The sequence below is a fragment of the Euprymna scolopes genome, chromosome 34, assembly GCF_053919585.1.
Source record: "Euprymna scolopes isolate OS-2025 chromosome 34, ASM5391958v1, whole genome shotgun sequence".
Lineage (NCBI taxonomy): Eukaryota > Metazoa > Mollusca > Cephalopoda > Sepiida > Sepiolidae > Euprymna > Euprymna scolopes.
Window position 1 is genome coordinate 29,995,559 of NC_136515.1, and position 16,610 is coordinate 30,012,168.

The 16,610-nt window shown below is 43.3% G+C and overlaps 1 protein-coding gene across 1 annotated transcript; it reads left to right on the plus strand.

Annotated features, from left to right (window-relative positions):
* Window positions 1–10,473: 10,473 nt before the first annotated feature.
* On the plus strand, window positions 10,474–12,531 carry LOC145259062 (uncharacterized). The gene has a single exon (XM_080116688.1). It carries the CDS (start codon window positions 10,474–10,476, stop codon window positions 12,529–12,531), a length of 2,058 nt encoding a protein of 685 aa, XP_079972814.1.
* The last annotated feature ends 4,079 nt before the right edge of the window (window positions 12,532–16,610 follow it).

Sequence of the window (16,610 nt, forward strand, 5' to 3'; positions counted from 1 at the left end):
AGAGGTGAACCAGTGGCAATACACGAACCACAGAGACCGTACTCTGAGATTATGTACTGTAAAATAATCTTCAATGATCAGAGGCGGGGTGTGGTCTAAAATGCTATCAAAGGCAAAATAAGTTGCTCTTTTGAAATGAAGCATTTAAAAAATTAGTACAAACTTGTTTGTGTGTAGTCTGTAGAGTTCCGTGTAGACAAAAAGAATGAAGAAAAAAAGGATAAAAATGGCCGCCTTTTCTCTTTATATGCTTGTAGTATTGTCACCAGTTGATCACATTAAAGTTAGAAATGATTCTGTTCAAAATTCTTTTCCTTACTTAAATCTGATTTAGAAGGGTAAATTAATCTGATCGAATGGTTGTTATGAAAGTTCTTATGGTTTTTTAAAGGAAAATCTTGGTACTATGATTTATGTTCAAAGAGTTAAGAAAAATTTTTGTTTCACTATTAATTCAAATAAAGAGTGAAGCGAAAGAGAGGGGCGATTTTATAAGATTTATTTAGTTCTTTATGAATTAGGGATTTGTATATAGCGTTATCTAGTTTATAATAGTTTTTAGTTTTGTCAGCAGGGATAATTATCTCTGGTGCTGTTTTTACTCTTTGAACGAAATGTTAGTTTTACGTTTTGATATTTCATTTTTTTTTTCTTGATTTTGATTTTGATTCTTTTTACTAGATTTAATAAAGCATTTTCCAATTCGTCTGCAGCTAATCTGTTAAGAAAAGATTTTTTGCCGTAACGGGAAGCAACTGATCTTTCAGCCTTTTTCAGTTCCCATAGGGAATTAATTGGAAGGCAAGGGTTACGAAAATCATGGTTATTGAGAGAATTTATAGGATAAAGTTTAAAGTATTGGAAGATTGTAATTTTAAATTGCAATGAAAATCTTTTTATCATATATTTACCATAAACTTATTTAAAGATTGAATAAATTTGTATAGGTAAGCCTCCTTAGAATATTCTTAGGTGATAGAGGATGAATTTACATATCGAGATAGATAAAGAAAGCTCAACCTTAAACTAGCTAGAATAAAATCAATAAAGATACAAATAAACTTTTAGCAAGCAAACAAGATACTATGAAAATAGTCGAAGCTTTACATGGTTTAGAGGAGAAGTAAGAGATGAGAATTCGAGATTAGATAAACAAAAATTTATTAACTCATTATAGAAGATGGAAAAGAAAGAACCTCATTACATTTCGAAACTGAATGCTAATCATCAGAAGAGGAGAAGGAATCAGATTGATAAATCTAGGAAAAGGATATTAGCATAGAAATGAGAAAAAATATAAAGCAACAGGGAGAATTTTGAGAGTGTAGGTAGAAATAATATATGAAAAAATGACATATATGGGAGAATAGGGAATATATAGGGAGTGGTTAGTAGATATTTGTATCTTTATCACTAATATATATATATTTGTCTTTTTCATATAAATAAAGGGAAACTATTGGAACGCAACCGCCTGGCTTTCAGGCCGGGTAGTATCTGTTCTGTAATTGGTCCTTGGCCAATTGTAGAGAAGATCCTTCATACTGAAACAATTACTATTTATTTGGAGACTGCCAGAGTGCCCTCACTTCTTTTTTTTTTTTTTTTTTTTGCCCACATTAAAAACGATCTTGTATCTAATTTGCTTTCGTGGCAGGTTTAAAAGAAATTTAAAAGCAACGCCATTTCTGCAAGTCATCTTTTGTTTTTGATTGGCTACATTAAATTTGAACGCTTTAGACTTGGGGTCGCGTCATAGAGTAGCAATAAGATGTCAGATTTTCTTGCACTTTCTTTTACGCCTTCGCATCATGGGTTAGAACCTGCCTGCTTACTACTTTTTTTAATTTTTTGCTCAGCACACACCTCCAAACACCCGGGCAACGTCGGGCACCCAGTCTAGTCTATTATATAAAAGGCAAAATGGGCACGCGCGTTCGTGTATGTCCATGAAAGGCTTTTTTCATTGGCCTTCTCAACAAGGTTACATTTATGGAGAAGTTGCCTTATACTTCCTAGATTATAACATCTCCGATTTGGAGACGGACATCGTCTCTATTTTTATTTTGACCGAGTTTTAAAAAAATCCCTGGTTTCCAGTGTTTGTTTATCTTTCTCATATAAATAAAGCGAAACTGGTAGAAGCAAAGGCAGCATTGGCCTGGCCTTCCGGGCCAGGACGTTTTGAAAGCAATTAGCTTTGATCAATGTGGGGGAAACCTTTCATATCAGACAATTGCTATTCATTTGGACACTTCCCTTTTTATGGGAAGCTGGGTTTCCTCAACATCTTTGGGGGGAAACAAGCAAATACGCAGAAACTGGCTTGCAGCCAAAGTTAAGTGCGTGATTTAATTTCCCTATGGCATACTGTTTAACCTCATTAAATGTGTAAATTAATGTCACTTAACTTTTTAATCGTTTAAGTTCAATCATTTTCACTTCTTTGCCCTCTTAGCGTCGTGGTAAGATGTCAAGCTTTCTTTTTTTGCCTTCACCTCAAGGCTCCGGGTTTGAGCCCACTTGCCTACCAAAACTTTTCTTCTTATACGCCTCGAAACACCCGGGCAACGCCGGGCACCCCCGTTAGTAATAGGCAAAATGTGTTTGTGTGTGTGTGTGTGTGTGTGTTTGTATGTCTGCTAAAAACTTTCGACAGATGCGTCAGCAGAATCTAACCAAACCGGTATTGTTTTCAAGCTCCATCCTTCAGACGACAAATTAAAAAAAAATTGTCAAAAACATTAATTCCTTCACCCTCAATTGGGCATTTTTATACAAGGAGGGGTCGGTTTTTCCATCACCTTTTGATTAACTATGCTTAATTTCGACGATCGCGATTTCCGGTTGTGCGATAGAGACATCGGCTAAGACGTTAGGTTTTTTTTTTCTTTCGTGTTATGGTTCCAAAACGAACTTCTGCAACTTTAGCTTTTCTCTCCCCGAATCCGACTTTTCTCTTCTACAAATACAACTTCTCTGCTCGCAATCTAACTTCAGAATGCCTTCCTTAGCCAAATCACTCCTCTTTTATCTCCAATCAGGAGCATCTCATTAGCATACCTCGTGGTCACCCTGTAGGCATATAAAGAAACAGGGCAGCCATTTTTGTTTCTTTCTTCTTCATTATGAACACGAGGTAAGCCACACAAAAACGCGGTCGGTCGTTCTTGTTTCTTTTTTCTTCATTTACACCACACGCCCCCCTGATCTTCGAGATCAATAGGATACTTCGTAATCCTCCATCCAAGCAGGCCGCCTCCTCTCACGTCGAGGCCTCTGGGGGACAACTTCTCGGGGGTTAACGTTTTCAGGTTCACTACAATGCGGGCTTAAGTCAGGTCAAGCAGCATCATTTGCTTCTCGGTGGCCCTCGATTTCCCCTTCTTCACTGCCCTCACTGCATACCGGCAATGTCACAGGACGCAGGTCTAAGATATGCCGGAGAACGTCATTCACCATCACATTGTTCTTTGACTGCAATCCTGTTACGACCCCTCTTTTCCAACGAGTGGTACACTGTGCATTGGGGGGTTTCACCCACACCTCTTCACCTACTTTGATAGTGGCTTTTTCACTCTCAATTCCTGCTGTTTTGTTGCACGGATGCCGCCACTTATATGTGAAAACGGCCCTATGAGGCACAGTTGTCTCATCTTGTTTGGTCTTCGGCGAGATGTTATACCAAAACACCGCCTCTATGGGTGATACGTTGCTTTTTTCCGCAGCGGCTTTAATGGTGCGATGATTCCTCTCCACTATTCTGTTGCCACTCGGCCGATACGCTGCTCTGAAAAATTGCCTTACTCCCCACTTATCGAAAACCCCTTTAAAGGCTTCTGATCGGAAAGCGGGGCTATTGTCCATTAAGAGTTCCTCAACCGGCCCTCTCTCCAAAAATATCTCCTCGATGACCCCTCCGATCGCCCATGCAGCTTCTGCCCTGATCTCTCTCCAGATGGCAAACCTTCCCAGTCCACAGTCGACCATCGACAGATACAATTTGTGGCGATAGTGTGTCACATCAATGGCCAATCGCTTCCAGTCCTCCGCAACGTGTAGCTCTCCTGCTTCGTGTCTGGACGGTCCAGGGTCAATTGATTGGCACTCTCGACAGTTCTCCACCACCTCCCTAACCTCCACCTCGGTGGTCTACGGGTAAACCTCTCTGGCTAGGAATAACGTTCGTTCTCGACCAAAGTGGTGCATTTCGTGTGACTCTTTGACTTCTTCCCCTGCACAGCATACCAAGGAGACCTCCTTTCCCTCCTGCAGCCAGGCCTTCTTCACGCGTGTCATCGAATCCGCCTTGTTTTTTTCTGACGGGACCAACACAACAGATACTCTCAACTGGAATTCCGCTATCAGGTCGGTGAGCGCTCCGAGTCTGCGCTTGATCAGCATTTCCGCAGCACCCCTGGTCTTAACTCTCTTATCACCAGTTACTGCCGACCGAATCCACGACGCTACCGTTGCCGAATCGGTTTTGACTTCAATTATTTTCAATCCCCATTTCAGGGCCAGATTGATTCCTTTAAAAGCGGCATCTAGTTCTGCTACGTTGATATGGGAGAAGTTGTTGTTTTTTCTTAGCCACGCCGCATCCTCCACAGTTACACCTCCTATCTCTAGTACGACGCCCAATGCCAGGTTACTGGCATCGCACCAAACCACACCAGCGTCTTCGCCGCTGACATACCATTTCCCTTTCACTGGGTCCTCATTCCTCACTCTCGCAATGACTTCTTGCAGCATGTTCATGACCTCCTTCGTCACACGGCCCTCCCAGCCATCAGTGCCTGTTTGTCGTTTAATAAAGCTGCATGCTATCCTTAGCCAGCCAGCGATAGGATAGTGCCCGACCAGCCTCCCGCAGACTGAGAAGAGTTCTCGCCTCGTCAGCTCAGATCCGACTTCGGGTATTGCATTCCCTCGTTCGAAGACAAGGCTGTCTTTTCCATCTCGCCTTAGTTTCAACCCCAGCACCGCTCCTCCATCTACGGCCTCCGCCGGTTTTGCAGTTAACCAATACTTCTGGACATGGCTTCTTACTTTCTCTGCTGTCACCTCTGCCTCCTCCACCAGGATGTCGTCAATGTATGAACTAGTGGCCTCCTCCACTGTACAGTCTTTGCTCAGCACTGTCTTCAGCACGGCAGTCATAATTTTGGGGGCTGAACTCAGCCCAAAGCCTAACCTCGTCAGACAATACACCCGCCCCTTGTACCGGACCAGTTGGTACTGCCAGAGTTTTTCATCTACATGGATCTGCAGATATGCCGATTTCAGATTGACAATCTTAGTGGCCTGCCCCATTCTTCTCCATTTCCTCATGACCTCCTCACATACGTTGATCCCCGTTCCAGTGTGGCAGGCTATGTGTCTGTTCAATTCCCTAAAATCCAGCACGGGCCTAATCTTGTTTTTGGTAGGCTGAACAACCGCCAGTAGTGGCAACACTCCTTTTTCTTCCCCTGTCCACGGTTTCAGAATTCCTTCTTTTATCCACCTCTCCACTTCTTCCTCGAATCCTTTTCTTATTTCTCCTCGCAGGGTGTTTTCATAGCAGCCCACCTTATTCTGTAGTTCTGGGGGCCCGGAGATCCATTTCCATTCCACCGTCCACCTCACGCCATCAAACTTTGCCAGGAAATCTTTGTCCTCAATGCAGCAAACCTCCGGTTTTGGGGTTCTGACAGTTCTATCACCTTCCACTCCTGCCATCCCCACTGCGCCGAGACGTCCAAACGTCACTTGGCCCCCTCTTAACGTAGCGCCCCCCCAGTCGGTTAATTGCACTCATACCTATAATCACGTCGACACCACCGACCAGATGATTCAACACTAGGGCGTGCAGTCCAATGGGCACCCCTTGCACCATTACTTCCGCTGTCGTCTCTCCTAGGCATTTCACATCCCTGCCATCCACGGTCCTAATAATCCTGGTTCCGCTCCATGACCTCGCGACATTCCTTGCTAACAACGTTGTGTGTCGACAAGGGCTATGGCTCTCTTCCCATTGACTACCACCGGTAACCGAGGCAATGTTCCATCATGCGCCATTTCCACACAGAAGGGGTAACCACTGGCACAATAGCTCCCCTTCACTCGTTTCCCTGGTCCCGTGCAGCAACACAATAGCGGCTAATATTCCCCACTTGTCCACATCGGTAGCACGTGATCCCCGGTCTCGGCTCTTTGCAGTCCTTGATCAGATGAGGACCCTGGCACCAGAAACACTTGATGGAAGGTCTCCCTTCCTGTCGCCTCGCCGGCTGCCTCTCATTCAAGTGAGGCCTCATGCACATATTTCCACTCACAGCTGCAGCCACGATTGGGCTTTTAACATTTTTCACTAGGACTCTGGCGTGGACCAAGAGATCGTCCACTTCCATAGAATGGATCCCCGTGATTCTCTGCATGTTCGCAGAGATTTCCTCTGGGAAGCCGTTCACTAGGTACAGCTTTACCGTCATCTCCAGGCTCCTCCCCACGTAACCAGCCAACCCTGCCAGTCTCCTGATCTCTGCCGCAAAGACGTCAACAGACTCGCCGGTCCACCTCAAACTTGACAGCTTGCCAAGTGCTTCAAATGGGCCCTCAGCGAAGGCCAATTTCAGCCTTTGCTCCACTAAGGCAAGGTCTTCCTTGTCTTCATCTCGCATCTGCTGGTAAATCGTGAGGGCTTCCCCCTCTAAGCATAGCGGCAGCAGGGTGACCACATCTTCTATCTTTTGCAGCTTCGCCACCATTTTTAATTTCTCCAGCCATTTAATCAGGTCGCCCTCCCCAGTAAAGGGTCTCAACATCTGAGTGCTCAGTCTTCACTCAGCCATGTTAATTGCTTGATGTGCCGAAATAGCTTGTCGGTTGCGTGATACTGCTGTCCGAACTTTCACCTTCCCGTTCCCACTTGACGCGTTTTCTCTCCACTCCAAAACGAACTTCTGCAACTTTAGCTTTTCTCTTCTGCAAATACACCTTCTCTGCTCGCAATCAAACTTCAGAATGCTCTCCTTCCCCAAATTACTCCTCTTTTATCTCCAATCAGGAGCATCTCATTTGCATACCTCGTGGTCACCCTGTAGGCATATAAAGAAACAGGGCAGCCATTTTTGTTTCTTTCTTCTTCATTATGAACACGAGGTAAGCCACACAAAAATGCGGTCGGTCGTTCTTGTTTCTTTTCTCTTCATTTACACCACATATATGACAAATATCCACGGCCTGTTTGCACTTTTATTTTGTTTCCTACGTAGTCGAGGTAAAGTGGCGGCTACTATTTTTGTGCATTCGTGATGACATCCGCTGTTGGAGTTTAACTTTTCTCGTTGCTGTGCTTGAAGACATTCGTTGTAGGACGAAAATGTCTGAACTTTCCTTTGTTCTATGTCTACAGTTCATGTGTGAACAAGTTTAATGGTCTTGGCTTGTCTAGGACTTTTTTTTTATGTTAAAGTTATCTCTTAATGCCCTTCTTCTAATGTTAGAGCACGAAGAGCCTTGCAGTATCTGGGCCTATATTTCCCGGATTCCGCACTTGAATGCTAGAGTTCTTAGCCTGGCCCCGTAAGAGTCCAAATTTACATCTGTATTTTGCTTTGTGCGTCTAAATTTGAAAATTTTGTCAAATTCTTTTTCAGGCATGAAATCATTGGTTGGTAGCTTCTTCACTATTTCATATTGGTTTCGTATTACTGTTTCATCTTCCACTCTAATGGTTGTCCCGATATCATTGAAGTCATGAGAAATATTGAAAACTTCGTCTCCAGTGAAATGTGAAAGAGTCGCGTTCGTTTTTTGTTGTTGTCAATATGAAAAAGTTTCCCAATTTTTGCCAGTGAATGTATTTTGTTCAGTGCAGATGCTGAGATCGAGGAAAAAGAGCAAGCTGTTAGATACGTCGCTTTTTGTCTAAATAAAATCTCTCATGCAGATTTCCTTTGTCACTTAAATCCTCGTAGTCAAATGTAATGCTGTAGACTCGACTCGCAAGACTGAAATAATCTTTAAAAAACAAGAAAACAGAGATATACGTGTGTTTTCATTTGTGAAAAAAAGGATTAATGATTGCTCGAGAAGAGAAGGATCGGCGTGCACTTACCTTGAATACTAACCAAGAAGAATTGTTGTTATTCACCCTTTTAAAGTATTTTTTGTGCTCCGGATCACGTGATAGTTAATTATCTGATCCTTCCATTATATAAGAGGGGAGATTCCCTTGTCATTTTTCTCTTTCTTTCACCACAAATTGATTCGGTTGCTGGCGATTGAAAGTAAATCTTTTCCACTTTCGTCTGGTGAAGATACTACAAGACGGTTGCGTCATGGAAAGGGGCAATTCTTTCGCAACCTAAGGTAAGTGCATTGCTCCCTTCTCGATCTGAGCGGTCATTGATTTTCTGGAAATTAATTTTTTCACATATTTGCGAAAGAATCCCCATACTAACATGGATGTGAGTCAACCAGATTTAAGGAAGAGAATTTCTCTTCTTTGGACTAAAATCCGAACGATTTTGGAGATGGCCAATCTGGAGGATGAACTCTCTGTTAAATCCTTCTCTGCGCTGCAGAAATCGGTGGAGGAATATTTAAGTAGACATATGTGTTAGTAAAATCCAACTTCAATCTTCTGAGGAAGAGGATTGGATTCAAATTGAGAAGGAGTCTCTTGCACACACCCTGAGATTCCGAAGAGAATTAGAACATCTTGAGTTAAAGCTCCTTCCAGTGGCCATGGACTCTCTGAGTCTTCCATGTTCCCCAGAAGTTAGAAGAGTTGGGGCTTAATTTACTGTAAAACCACCTCAAATTCAGATCACGGGACCCACCTTCAATGGATTGGACATGCAATCTAACCCTATGAGCTTCGAGTAGTTCTTGTCACGTTTTGAGAATTGTGTAGCTGACATGGCCAATGATGCCGAAAGGCTAAATTTTTTTAAAGTGTTCTCTGTCTGGCCAACCCCTGTTGTTGATTAATCATCTTTTCATCAGCAACAGAAATTATAAGGGCGCTCTTTCGGTCCTGAAGAGTGAGTACTTCGATGAAGATGAAATCATAGATAACATCTTCCAAGACATATTAGATTTTTCCTGTAAATAGGGCAGATCCGTTACTGCCCTGGCTAACTACATATCCAAAGTGGCTTCCCTATTGGCTGAGTTGGAGGGTTCCTTTGACTGTTCGTTTTCAAACGACCTTTCTTCTGGGGCTCGGCTTATGGCCAAGATTCTCTTTGCAAAATTCCCCAAGGAGGTTAAGGGGGAGTTGATCTTAATTTCTGGTAGGAGAATCCCCACCTTGTCATCAATTCTGAGAGATACTAAGGAAGCTGTTAAACGTCTCCTTATTAAGGGGGATAAGATCCCTGGATCGGCTTGTAACACTATGCGGGGGGGGGGGGGCCTTAGGGAATGTACCTTCAGGACCTAGATCCGGTACTTCACAGAGAGATTCCTCTATTCAGTCCAACTCAGCCTATAGCATTCATAGTGGAAAATTCTCAAGCCTTCCCCCTGTTTTGTGTGTTACCTTTGGTAGGGGTGAAAAAAGTGTTTCCGTCAACTGTTTGTTGGACACAGGCAGTGGACGGACTTATTTGTCCAGTAAGGTCTTGAACCCCCTCGGTCACTTGGAATCTATTGGGCATGATTGTGAAATCAGGCTGACTACCATCCTTGGAGATTGCGACAGGCATTTTAAAGAGGTAGCATTGGAGGCTAGCATTGGATCCGGTTGTCCATTTTCCCTGACGGTGTTGGTACACGAAAATATTGATATTTCGGTACACATCGAGAATCTGGATTTTATTTTGGATGAATTTGAAACGCCTCAAATGTCCCTTAGCTGCCAGATTTGACAGAGGCACCAATTTTATTCCAATTCATGGAATAATTGGGCTGGATGTTATTCAACATTTGGGGAGCCTTCAATTAGTTCCTTGTTTGCTTGGACAGGCATTTTTGACCCCAATAGGACTCGTCCCCTTCGGTGAGGTGAAGCAGTTTTTACATACTGACCATTCTGTGAACAAGAACTCAGAATGCCTTACCTTCGATGCTGTACTTGTGTCGACTGCTGAAGTCAACCCATCTCACCTATGTTTTGTGCTAGAGTCTCAGGGAACCTATGAAGACCCTCTAAGTGATTTCTTTCCTGAAAGTGATGTACAAAGGGGTTTGGAGAAGATGTTCAGTGTGGAGTCACTGGGTATTGAAGAACAGGAACGGTCTAATTATGATGAACAGAAGATTGCTCTCTTTCGACAGTCTATTTCATTTAAGGATAACAAATATTACGTTCAGTTGTCATGGGAGGACGATAAGATCTCTTGTATTCCTTCCAACCATACAGTGGCTCTGCGAATATTGGAACGTGTCGTGCAGAGATTGGAGAAGAGGTAACTTTATAATGAATATTTGAAGGTTTTCCTTCAGCAGGAAAGGGATGGAATTATAGAGGAGATCTTCATGCCTCCTCAACGGTTTGGAGAGTTTGTCTGGATTCCGCACAGGCCTGTCCTGAAATCGGACCCTACCTCCACCACTAAGATTTGGGCAGTGTTCAACTGCAGCCTCAAAGTTGGTGACTCTTCTTCCCTTAACGAGGCTACCTACCAGGGAATAAATCTTACTAGTGACCTACTAGATTTGTTACTTATCTTTCGTGCTAATAAGCACATCATGTTAGCAGATATCAAGAAGGCCTTCTTAATGATCCATCTGAAGCTTGAATCGGACAGGAATAAGTTCTGTTTTTTCCTAAAAGAAGGAGGTCGCCTATGCTGCTTCAGATATAACACAATTATTTTTGGGTATGCCGCTAGTCCATTTATATTAAATTATGTCCTTAAATACCATGCAGCGCAGTTTTCCATGGATAATTGTAGATCCATGATGGAGAATCGGTTTTACGTGGATAATTTGGTTATGTCGCACGATGATCCCGATGAACTGTGCCGGTTATATACACTCACCCGGGAACGATTGTGTCAGGGAGGATTCGAATTACAGTCCTGTAATTCTAACCATGTGGCGATTCGAAACAAAATGCAGAAGCATGGTTCCCTGAGTGACCATGGCAACAAATGGGAGAAGGTGCTCGGATATAGATACTGTCCTCTCTCAGACACTTTTTGTGAAGCAGCTGTTGAGTGCGACTCTAGTGCCTTTACAAAGAGACGGCTCCTCAGCGAGACAGCTAGAGTCTATGACCTGTTATCATTGTGCCTACCGGTTTTGTTACATGGCCGTATTTTGTTGAGTGAACTTTGGAAGAAGGGATTGGGATGGGATGTAACGGTCCCACCAGAATACTTGTCCTTATGGAGGAAGCTTTCCCTTGATCTTTCTGAGCTGGAGACTGTCTCCTTCCCCAGAAGAGCACTCAGCGAAAATGAGGCTGGCAAACTTTTTCTTTTCTGCGATGCATCTCCAGAGGCATATGGCTTCGCAGCATATGTAGTGCAAAATTGCCAATCTGGTCTGGTGTTTGCAAAAGCTAGGGTGGCTCCCTTGAAAAAGAAAACTCTACCCACCTTAGAACTTATAGCTGTGTTTTTGGCTCTCCGGTGCCTGCCTACTTTGTTGAGGAATTTTGGAGGGTTCTCTCCCTCTGAGATTCATGTAGCCATAGATTCGCAGGTGGTCCTCTCTTGGCTGATTTCCGGAACAATTGTAAGCAGAAACCTCTTTGCCCGGAATAGACTGAAGGACATCCAACAGATGAGTGCTGAGTTGGAAGCCACACTAGGTTTCTCGCCCTCATTTCGTTATGTCTCAATGACTGAGAATCCTGCCAATTTGATCACTAGGGGGTTAACTTTGAAAAGGTTCAAGGCTTGCCTTCAATTCTGGTGTTCTGGTCCGGATTGGTTAAGTAGCGGGATCAGTCCATGGGTTGCACAGCAGTTGCCATGCCTCAGCCAGCACAGCCAAGTGGTGGTCCGTTCTTCTTGGAATGCTGCCATCCTACAGGGAGAGGAACCACCTACAGTTCTTCCCCTCGAAAGATTTTCTTCCTTCACCAAGCTATTGAGAGTGACTTCCTTGGTCCTCAGATTCATCCATCAGTTGCGTCGGTTAGAAGTTGACACGGAAAGGCTTGCAGCCGTTCTGCTAATGAAAACGATGCAGCACCAGACACATGCTGAGGAACTAACATTCCTGCGGGATTCCTCAGGTAGGACAGTTCCGGGTTTGGTGCATGATCTCGACCTGTTCATTGATGGTGAGGGTCTTATCAGGTCAGGTGGCAGAATTGCAAGGTCTCTCCACTTCGACGTGGAAGTTAAACACCCTGTTCTGTTAGCAAAATATCACCCAGTAACTCGGCTTATAATAATGGATGCACATACAAGGTGTCAACACTTGGGGGTTGCATCCACTCTGGCAGAGTTAAGACGGTGTGGTTACTGGGTGCCCAAGGGGAGACAAGCAGTGAAAACAGTCCTGGCTTCATGTGCACTGTGCCGCAAGTACAATGCCAGACCAGTATTGCCCCCCAATGTGGCCAGCTTGCCTGCTTAACACGGGAGTAGATTTTACGGGCCACCTTTGGGTTAATGAAGGGGCTAAGGTGGTGAAGATGTATCTACTCATCTTCACCTGTCTCAGTATCAGGGCTGTACATGTTGAGGTGGTACCAGACATGAGTGTGTTGGCCTTTTTGCAGGCTTTGGTACATTTTACAAACCTCCATGGCGTTCCAACAGCCATTTACTGTGACAATGCTAAGACCTTCATAGGAGGTGGGCGGTTATTTAAGAGGTTGATGTTGAGCCACGATTATCAACAGAAGTTTGGCTCGTGTCTGATTAAATTCTGTCCTATCCCTCTATTTTCGCCTTGGGTAGGAGGTGTCTGGGAGAGGAGTATTCAGACAATTTTTAATTGTCTGCATAAGGTGGTTGGTGAGATAGATTATTTCACGTTACTAACCATAGTATCGGATATATAAAGGGCAATTAACAACCGTCCTCTAACTTATTGAGAATCCGCGGAGACGGAGCTGGAGGCAGTAACTCCAAACATGTTTCTGAGGCCCAATAAGAGTCCTGGACTACTTTTGAGTTTAAATGAGGAAGATTTTTCTTCCCACCTCCCTCCAAGTTGAGAGAAGCTTCTCAGGACCATGCAGGTACGAAACCAGTGTCTGGAGAAGTTCAGAGCACTATGGTATGATGAATACCTCTTAAGTCTCAGAGAGAAGCCCCTGGGCTGTTCGAGGGTGCCGTTCCGAAACAGGCTTAAGGTCGGAGATGTCGTTTTAGTTAAAAGTCCTCTTAAACCTTTTGGGTTCTCGGTATTATACTGGAAATGTTTTATGGTGAGGATGGTGTAATAAGGTCAGCAAAGGTAAGGCAGGGGGGCAATGCAGCACACATTCACTCATTGAAGAACCTCTTTCCACTTGAGCTCTCTTTAAACAGCGAGTCAGGATTAGTCCATACCTGCATCGGTTGATCGTGCAGTTTCTCTTCAATCGACTCCTTCCCAGGAAGAAGAGGTGATTTGGCTTTGTCGTGTATGCAGTTCCCCGCAAGGTGATCAGGATATGATCTGTTGTGACGGCTGTGATGACTGGTGTCATTTCAGGTGTGTGGGAATTGTTTCTCCACCTTCGGAAAGGCAGAAGTGGTATTGTACGGATTGTGCACCTAAGAGACGACGACGAGGTAGGCCTAGCCTCCTCCCAGAATAGTTAGGGACTCCAAAAAAAAAAATAAAACAAAAAATACTAATACGTTAACTATATTAAGTAATTGCATGGCTTTATATCCTTTGTTTTTCCACGCATTTTCTTTTTTTTTCTCTTTCTTGGGGATCGTGTGAAAAAAAAGGATTAATGATTGCTCGAGAAGAGAAGGATCGGCGTGCACTTACCTTGAATACTAACCAAGAAGAATTGTTGTTGTTATTCACCCTTTTAAATCTTCACGTGATAGTTAATCATCTGATCCTTCCATTATATAAGAGGGGAGATTCCCTTGTCTTTTTTCTCTTTCTTTCACCACAAATTGATTTGGTTGCTGGCGATTGAAAGTAAATCTTTTCCACTTTCGTCTGGCGAAGATACTACAGGACAGTTACGTCGCGGAAGGGGGCAATTCTTTCGCAACCTAAGGTAAGTGCATTGCTCCCTTCTCGATTTGAGCGGTCATTGATTTTCTGGAAATTAATTTTTTCACACATTTCGCACCGAACTTAAACTGATTAGTATTCACTGACGCTCCTATTTCTCAATGCACGTGTTAAGTAACTTTTTAAGTGCAAAAAGAGGAAAATCTCGACTAAACAATAAAGTATTTCTTAATCAAGTTGCCTCCATCATAACGAATCATTTGTTGATAAAACAATCGAATAGCTTTGTAGGGGACTAAAAATTAGAGGACACTGGGGAGGAGTAATCTGCCCCTGCTCTAAGGCTGGTTGGTTTTTCCTTTTGGTCACGGCAGACGTGTTGCCTTTTTCCTCTCAAGAAGAGGAGAACCTTCGTTCCACCACGAGGTGAGCTCTGAAAACTTTTTCCACTAGTCGGTGAGTCTTATCAAACTGTCGCTATTGTATTGTGTTTTATTGTTGTTTAAATGTTTGTCAGTGTATAATAAATGTGTAAACGTAATTGGGCAATTGTGTTTATTCATATATTTTTTGTTTAGTTAAAACTAACAAATTGGTGACTCCGAGAAAATATATATGTACACGCACATACATAATAATAAGTTCTGTTAAAAAAAAAGTAAAATAATATTTTTATGAACAATAAGAAAAAGTTAGGATGTAAATTCTATTTCTAGAATTCTAATTATTATTCCCTAAATAAAAATTCGTAGGGTAGCGTAATTAAACGCTACCCTACGATAGCAACACGATTTTTCTTCTATTCTTTACATATTTTTGTCGATAGAATAAGGATAGAACTAGGGTTTTGTTTTATTCGTGCACAACAAATGCAACAAGTTTTTTTCGAAACTAAATTATCCCTTATAGGAAAATTTCGTTCCTGAAACGATTGTCGGTATTCCTGTCAAATTCGGCACTTTATACAGGATTGGCTGATATGGGCGAGTATGTTGCGTTCTGTCTCTGTGCCCCCTTACCCTCCGCTATTACTATTCCTTTCTTTCCATGCCCTGCTGCTAGACTGTTGTAGTTTCCAGTGCGGTAAAATAAATAAATAAATATATATTTTTTTGAAAATGGCGACAACTTGTAATGTTAATGCCTCGTTAGTTCGCGACGACCCTGCCTTGTTTTTTGCGCAACTCGATTTATTTTTCAAACAAAAATCGATTGACAACCAGGCAGAGAAATTCTGTTACGTCGCATCCATTTTACCTCAGGATACAATTACTAAGGTAAGAGAGTTAATGATGTACGATGTACTTAAGGAGAGAGTTACGACTGCTGTGACTGTTTCCACACATAAGCATATTTCGCAGTTGTTGGAACAAGAGACTCTGGGAGATAGCAAGCCGTCCCAATTTCTAAAACGGTTACAAAAATTAGCTGAAGGTGCGATGGATAAAAGCATCATTTACCATATTTTCCTCCAACGGATCCCGACGGAGTATAAGGTGGCTATCGCTGCTCAGGACGAGTCCACGCCAGTGGAACAACTCGCCGTCATAGCAGATCACATTGCAGACATATTATCCACACAATCGTCTGCAGTATCCAGCGTGAAGACCTCTGGAAGAGACGAGCTTCTGGAAAAATTAATGGAGGGCCAAAAACGGTTGGAAGCCCATATGGACAGAATGGCGGAAGACATCGCCAGACTATCATTAAAACAGAAGCAGGGACATGGCAGCAGAGGAGGTTGCAGCCAGTCCCGGGAACGCAAGCAAGAAGCTATTTGTTGGAAGCACAAGAGATTTGGCAAAAATGCCAACTCTTGTATTCCACCTTGCAACTATAAGGGGCAGGGAAAAGCCTAAACCGACAGACGAGAGTGGCATCAACTGTCCGTGCATCCTGCTCTGGCCGCCTACTTTATGTTGTAGATAAAAATACAGGCATCTCGTTTTTGGTGGACAGTGGGGCACAAGTTTCCCTTATCCCGGCAACATCAGTTGACAAAAGGTCTCCTCCCTATAAATTTACACTGCGAGCTGTAAACAGTTCGATAATACGGACTTATGAGGAGAGGTGCATGGATCTTAACTTTGGTTTATGCAGATCGTTTATCCACGTTTTCATAGTGGCTGACGTAAGCAGTGCTATATTGGGTACTGACTTTCTGCAAGCATTTGGCCTGGTAGTAGATATGTCAGGCCAGTGTCTCCAAGATCCAATCACACAACTTGCAGCATATGGGGTGGTGGGGACTGGCACACCATTAAGTCCACAGTTCCACATGCAGACCAGGACGAAGCCTTCCTGAGTCTGTTGAAGGAATATCCTTCAATATCGGTCCCCTCCTTTCACAAGAAAGTGTTACCACACACTGTAACTCATTACATTGAGACAAAAGGCCTACCCGTCCATTGTAAAGCCAGACGTTTAACACCTGATAAAATAAAGGCTGCGAAAGTAGAATTTCAGCAGAGGATGCAACTTGGGATAGTTCGTCCTTCAAATAGCGAATGGGCCTCGCCTCTTCA